Genomic DNA, 7,055 nt, shown 5'->3' on the forward strand with positions numbered 1-7,055 from the left:
AAAACAGATTCTTCAACTGCTGTTCTCCCTTGGCAAAAGCCATTGCAGGTTCCAGCCAGCAGCAGTGGGATGACTACTTCTGACTTCATGTTCATTGCAACTGCTTTATCAGAATATAGCATCTCATTCAAGAAAAGGTAGTAGTAAATCAGAGATTTCAAACAGCAAGTACAAATGCTAGAAGAACTGCAAGACAAGTCTAAAACTGAGTGTTGCAATGTAATGCTTAGCATATTGAAAAATTCTCATTTGCATGAAGCGTAACGATCATAAACACACCTATAAAGTATTTGGTAGGGGGAACAAAAACTTATATTGGGGCAAAGGCTTAGAAGACCCACTGTTAGAGCTGAATATATAAGTTCAGATTAAAATACCATGCAGACTGTTTTTTGAAAAACTGCAATAATTACTAAAGCTTCCAAAGGTGGCAGCAGTTTTGCTAACGCCGTTACGTGTCTGCGGCTACTGAGCTAAAACAAAACACACGCGCACACACACCAGAAGCTACTAAGTTAAAACATGATTTCCAAAGCTATAGCAGAGCTGAACTAAAAGATGATCACAATGATTTTACTATAGGGCATAAATCATAACATGTAGCAACTTTTTTTTTTTTTCCAGTTTTATAAGTCCGTGAGGTAGTGATGTGGCTAAAAATGGACAAGTAAAATACTTGTGCGAGTGACAGCTATCAACGCTCGGGCCAAATCACTGGCTATTCTCGTTACAACACTCTCGCTAACGCAGCGTCGCAATAAAGCGAAGGGACTTCCATACCCAGGTTGGGTCCGAGTTCCTGAATCCAGGCCCGAGCGAGGCTGGGGTTTTTAAACTTGATGCTGTTTAAGAGTTTCTCTTCTTCCCCCTCCGCTTCTAACAGCGAGCGGGACTTACGCAGGGAGGAGCCTGCTTTCGCCGAGAGCCGTGAAAGCGTGCCCGCAGATCGCGACCCGGCGCTACCCACCGCGGAGAGCTGAACTCTACCGGCCAAGAGCGACGCGCACCTGAGAGGAGCGAACGGGCCCTCGTGGCAGGGCTGCCCCGGCGGCGCCCCGCGGTCTCCCGCCTCGCACCGACCCCCGCACACCGGCTCCGCCGCCGCGCCGCCCCGAACCTCAGCGCCGCCCCGACGCGGGGCCGGGCGCGGCGGCGGTTGGCGCGCGCCTCACCGCGGCCAACGGCCGGGAGCCAACGGCCGCGCCTGCCCCCGGCCCGGCGACGGAAACGCTCCCCGGGCCCTCCTCGCCGCGGCCGCCCCTTTACTCGCCCCCAACACCACAGCTGGCCCCTAAGGGGCTTCCAGCGCACCGCTCCCCCCCGCCTCGCCGCCCGGGGAAGCGCAGCCCGGCCCGGCCCGGCCCCCCGCGCTGCCGCTGGGGCACGCTCGGCCTCGCCCTCTCCCCAGCGCTTCCGCGTCCGGCGCCGCGGCGAAAGGTCCCCGAGCACCCGGATGGAGGCGGTGTTTCCTTCCCCCCCCCCTCCCTCCCTATATAAGCGCTTTGCGAGCACCTCTCCCTCCTCTGCGAGTGCAGCCCGCTGCCGCTGCTGCCGCCTCCTGACTCACCGCTGTTCGCTGGGCCGCCCACTCCCCCCCTCCCCTCCTCGCCCGGGAATAAGTCGGTCAGGAAGGCTCCGCGCCCGCCATGGTGAGGAGGAGACGGCGGCGGCCGTTGGGGGAACCGGGGGGGGGGGCGGGCGGGGGCGCCTCCTCTCGCCGGCGCCGCGTGGCCGCCGGGCCTGGGCGGCCGCGTGCGCTGCCGGTGCGAGGCCTCGGCCGCCGGGCGGGCCGCTGCGGGCGGGCGGGGGCTGCCCCGCCGCTGCCGGGCGCCTCTCGGTGCGGTAGGCCCCGGGGGGGGGCTTTTGGGCACGGTGCTTCCCTCCCTTCCCCCCTTCCCGCGGCTGCTTCGCTGAGGCCCGCGCAGGGCGTTGGTACCGGCTGCCTGCCGACAGCGGGCTTCGGAGGAGGAAGCCGCTTTAGCCTCGCGAGCCCCAGGCCGAGGTGGCGGTGTCGCTTGCTCCCTCGAGCAGCCCCCTCTGGTATTGGTTGCACTGTGTGTGTGTAAACCGCTCAGGCGGCAACGGGGTTACAGCCGGCTGCGGCCCGCAGCAAAACACAGACGGACGTTTGGGAAAGCAAACCAAAAAAAAAAAAAAAAAAAAAAAGAATCCGTGCCGGCGTGGGTTGTGGTGAGAAGGAAATCCGTGTTCGTCCTTAAAAAACGGCTTTTATTAGAGGAATGCACGCCAGTTAATGCAACAGGCGTTTGTTTGCAGGTATTGTATCTGCAAGCGAAATACAATATTTCAGTCACTCTTCTTGCTCCGTCTCTTCACTCATTTCTTTCCTTTCACCAGTACACTCGGTCGATGTTAACACCCAGTTATTGTGCGAGCACTGAATTGCATAAGCTCTTCAAATCAGACTCCTAAACTGGCCTAATGAGTTTTTCTGGCCAGATGCCCCTTTTTGTGCTTCTTGCGTAAGTGATTCACGTAGCTTGCTATGTTGTTGATGTTTTGCTGATGTCTTTGGTACTGGATTTATGGTGAGCTTAAGTTATAAGATGTGTAAAATCTTAAATCTTTGCATACAAGGAGGATTAGTGACTAGATAGCCTGCTGTACATAGGCAAACCATGGAGGGATGTTCTTGCAGCTTTTCAAGGTGAAAACCAGTTAGACACTTCATTTTGCTCTTACAGAGAGCAGTCAGAACTAGAATTTTGCCCTTCCTGTCCATTCCCACTGTTTAGGCCTTACCACCGTACCCTTTTGGTCTGTCATCTAATGAGTAGGGTAGGAGTCCCATAGCTTGATTGTTCTTTTGCCCTCTAGACCTGTGTTTTAAGGGGCTGCATGTAGTGTTAGTTGGTACTGACTGTGCTGATTGATATTCATAACTTCAATATTTTAGGCATTTAAAGATACTGGCAAAGCACCTGTGGAACAAGAAGTAGCCATTCATCGAATTAGAATTACTTTGACAAGTCGCAATGTAAAATCACTTGAGAAGGGTGAGTGACGCTTTTTTTTTTTTTTTAATGGGGGTAGTAATGAATGATGCAAGGTATAATGTGTTGAGATCAGTGCCAATTAGTATTTGCCTGTTTGCATTGGAGTTGGCTAGCAAAGCCAACCCACAGGTTTTCCTATGCTGACCAGTAGGTTCCAATTTTATTTTGAGTAGAAACTAGCGTTTGGGGCGTTTTATTATACTGGAAAACTTCATGTCATGACTGCTGACTTAAGAGAGTGCACCTTCTGCCCTTTATTTCTTGTGGGGGTTTTAAATGTTAATGTTTTAATGTACAAAACCAGAAAAACACAATTTCTTAATTTAAATTGTCATTCTTGTTATGAAGAGTTTAGTTTATGATTTTAGTGTTCTTTAAGCTGTTGTTTAAACTTGCTTAGGAACTGGCTATGCCAGTATTTTAACTATACATTGTAAATGTTATAGAATCCTTGCTTGATGAAGGATCTTCAGGCTGATAAAGTTCAAATATAACTTGAACTTGTAGTAATGGCTTTGCCTAGTGTTACAAAATGATTTTGTAAGCCATGGGGTAACTTTTCCACTGATACATAGTTGGCTATGAGGATAACTCTTGAACATGAATTGCTGTGATCATTTTATACGCTATTCTGAGCCAACGCTTCCTCTGAAATCTTCTTTGCTTAGAAGCAAAACAAAACTACTCATGACTCTGAATCTCTGTTTTACGTTTTTTAGTCTGTGCCGACTTGATCAGAGGTGCTAAGGAAAAAAACCTAAAGGTGAAAGGACCTGTTCGCATGCCCACCAAGGTACTTCAGCTCTCAAGAAGATGGGAAAAGCATGTTGTTTTTCTGTATATGAACACTTCGAACATCTAAGAAAAATGTTGGGATGAAAAGCAGTATTACTAAATGGAGGGTGACGTAGTATAGGCAGATCACAAATGAACAAATTTCTTTGATGCTTGGGAAAACTAGTGCAAAAAATGTTGAAAGCAAAAGAAGTTTAAGGACAAAAAGCTTCTTTTAATGTTGTGTTTTTTTTTTTTTTAAATTAAATTGGGTGCAGAGAATAGGCATTAAGAATGAACATCAGTGGAATATCTCTTTAACACGTAACTCTCCAAAGACACTATAGACAACATAGTATTTTTAGGTGGACTGATTGTAGACAGTCTTCTGTATACATCAGCTTAATACTCCCCGTTTATGACTTTGTTTCAGACTCTGCGAATCACTACCAGGAAGACACCTTGTGGTGAAGGTTCTAAGACCTGGGATCGTTTCCAAATGCGTATCCATAAGCGACTCATTGACTTGCACAGCCCTTCTGAGATTGTCAAGCAGATCACTTCCATCAGCATTGAACCAGGTGTAGAGGTCGAAGTTACTATTGCCGATGCCTAAATGATGGTCATCTACTTTTAATAAAGTTGATTTACAAATTTTTTTCACTGTCTTTTTTTATATTTGTGCAAGAGTCTTGAGTAGTCCTGTGGTGATTTTCATGAAGTACAACTGATACAATGAAAATGCTGTGCAGAAGGACTATACTTTGTTGATCTTTAAAGAATACTTCAGTTGTAAACATGAGGAAGGTGAAACCTGGGCATCATAGTTTCATTAGAGGTTGGTGATTGCACAGATATGAGTACATAAACATAGGCAGCTCTTAAATTATGGAAAAATTATTTTTAATACGGGATTTAACTTTGATTGAAACTTCAGTCTATACCCAGACAAGCAATAGCATTAAAATCGATGATTAGGTAAACTACAAAGTTTTGAATTCTTAGTTTTTGCTATGCAAGGCTGAACTAACACTTAGCTTGCCTTTGGGGTTTCTTTTGAGCTTTTCACAGTCAACAGATCCTGAGGATGTTAGTTATAAAACTACATTTGCAGTGAACATGTTGAATTTAGCAAGTTCTTTCTGTAGGCTTGCATGCAGAATCACAATCAAAACTGAACTGTGGAACTCTAGTTCTCTTTCTAGGTTTCGATCTCCATAGATTGAACCATTAAAGGAAATGTAAAAGATGCACTAACTTCATATGTAAAGTAACCAAACAGCTATTTTCTTGGCTGCTACTTAAGGCTCTCAAGGGGGGCTTTGTTTGTTTGTTTGTTTGTTTTGGGGGGGGGGGGTTGTTCCTTGAAGGAACTATGATTAATTCTTAAACTTGCAAGAGGTAAGCCCTGAAATAAGTGAAAGATTACTGTTTCATTTCATGCATAAAGATGAGGGTGCCATCGTAGCTTCTGCTCCGAGCACAGGAGAGAACTTGAATTCTAATTCAGCAAGTAAAAGAAACAAGGAAACCTGCGTTTGTGTGAAGATTGAAATTCGATTCGCGTTATCTGAGACCTGAAAAGGTTGCCAAACCTTGAGCTTCCTTCCTGAAGGGTATTCAAGAATCTCATCTGCCCACCTACCTTAATTTTATTGAAATCTTAGAAGGATTCTATCACTCGGGTTAGCAGGTTCAGAAACTTTTCAGGAAGGGAGAGGAGAGACAGTCATGTTACACACTGAGATCACAGTGAGTCTGATTCCTTGGGAAACAGCTAAAAACAACTGTTCTCTCAAAAGAATTGTGAGAATGGAGAAAGTATCTGTTTTCCTAAAGGTCAGTTTCTGGTCATATGTTATAGGTAAGCGCTGCCTGATAAATATTTCCAGTTTTCATTTCAAAACTACTTTATAGGGTGTTCTGAAAAGCATATTAAAAATAAGACTTTGTTGTGAACACAAGTCAGACTGATTGAAAGAGGATAAGCTGGGGCAGACAAGTAATACACTAAAAGTGCTACCCGCTGAGGCTGGCTGACCTTTGTATGTGATAAGCTATTAACTTTCACGCAGATCGTCTTCCCTGTGCTTGTTTAACCCAGTAACTTTCTGACCTAAAGCACTAGCCCAGAAATGAATGCGAGACTTCGCTTCTGCCTTAGATGAGCTTTTCTGTTGGTCAATAACTATTACTATTAATTAGCTTTCTGTCAGCTCACAGGCTGCTGTATCTCAGAGTTAATTTCTGCCCTTGAACATACCCAAATGACTTAGTCCCATTTATGTTCTCTGGGTAGCCTGGGCTCTTCAAAAGCAGTTCTCTGTAGTCTTTGAGTGTCTGGGGTTTTCTCTTGTCCTCTGCCTCCAACTTACTTGTAAAAACAGGAATGCTCAGCTTTACTTTGCACTCTTATTCGCGCGTTTCAAAAATAAAGCCAACTTCCTACTCTCCTAATGTATATGGTCACCACACAGGTTTTTTCCTCTTTGCCAGACAAGCTGTTAGGGAGTTTGTGTCCGTTTGCTTGTTCAATGATTTAAGGTGATGGGCCGTATGCTCTGTTTTAAAGTTACTTCACCGGGGAAATCGGTCCCTTCTTTCTGTGGACACCAGCTAGTAGGTACATAGTTTGCTTAAATTGTCCGGATCGTACTGGCATTATAACCAGAATATTATGAATATTATTAAATTGCAACGATTGTAATGTGAACATTTTGTGATTTTTTTTTTAAATACAAAACTGCTACCTAGTGTCGAAATAGTTACACAACAGTCATCATAACTTTATATAACTTCTGGTGGAAATATTTAGATATCTGCTTCCTCCTCCCCTCCTCCCCCCCCCCCCCCCAGCACCCTCTCAGCTACGGACACTTCTTCCTTTGGCTCTGACTGCTGGTGTTAGTTCACCCCTTTGCCGTTCATAACTCAACCGCCCCCCCCAACTCCCCCCCCCCCCGCGCTATTAAAAATAAATAAGCCGTGCGTCACGGCCGCACGCTGAGGGCGGGCCCGCGCTGGCCCGCGCCTTGCCGAGGCGCCGGCCGCGTTGCGCTGTGCGGCGGCGCCCCCTGCCGGGCGGAGGGAGGCGCCGCTCGGCGGCGGCGGCGGCAAACGGGGCCCGCGGCGCCGCTTCCCCCCCGCTCCTAGCACACACGCACTTCGGCCAATCAACGCCCGGCTCCCCCCGCTCAAATTCTCCCTCCGCCGCCCGTGCGGGGGCGTTTCCCGGGTTCCCGCGCGCGGCAAAGGTAGCGGCCG

General features: G+C 47.3%; 1 protein-coding gene and 1 non-coding gene across 2 annotated transcripts; both read left to right on the plus strand.

Annotated features, from left to right (window-relative positions):
* Positions 1–1,138: 1,138 nt before the first annotated feature.
* RPS20 (ribosomal protein S20) lies at positions 1,139–4,449 on the plus strand. Its single transcript, XM_068932679.1, has 4 exons — positions 1,139–1,649; positions 2,918–3,017; positions 3,737–3,810; positions 4,225–4,449. The coding sequence occupies exons 1-4, from the start codon at positions 1,647–1,649 to the stop codon at positions 4,405–4,407; spliced, it is 360 nt and encodes a 119-aa protein (XP_068788780.1). The 5' UTR covers positions 1,139–1,646; the 3' UTR covers positions 4,408–4,449.
* On the plus strand, positions 3,594–3,659 carry LOC138066412 (small nucleolar RNA U54). Its single transcript, XR_011139850.1, has one exon. It is a non-coding gene; the product is annotated as a small nucleolar RNA U54 (small nucleolar RNA).
* Positions 4,450–7,055: the final 2,606 nt, after the last annotated feature.

Source organism: Struthio camelus, chromosome 2, assembly GCF_040807025.1.
Source record: "Struthio camelus isolate bStrCam1 chromosome 2, bStrCam1.hap1, whole genome shotgun sequence".
NCBI lineage: Eukaryota > Metazoa > Chordata > Aves > Struthioniformes > Struthionidae > Struthio > Struthio camelus.

What these genes read in the sequence shown, in the direction of transcription:
- RPS20 (XM_068932679.1), top strand. An exon ending in TGTAAAATCACTTGAGAAGG is followed by an intron (nt 3,018 to 3,736) that starts GTGAGTGACGCT and finishes TACGTTTTTTAG; the next exon opens with TCTGTGCCGACTTGATCAGA. An exon ending in CTGTTCGCATGCCCACCAAG is followed by an intron (nt 3,811 to 4,224) that starts GTACTTCAGCTC and finishes ACTTTGTTTCAG; the next exon opens with ACTCTGCGAATCACTACCAG.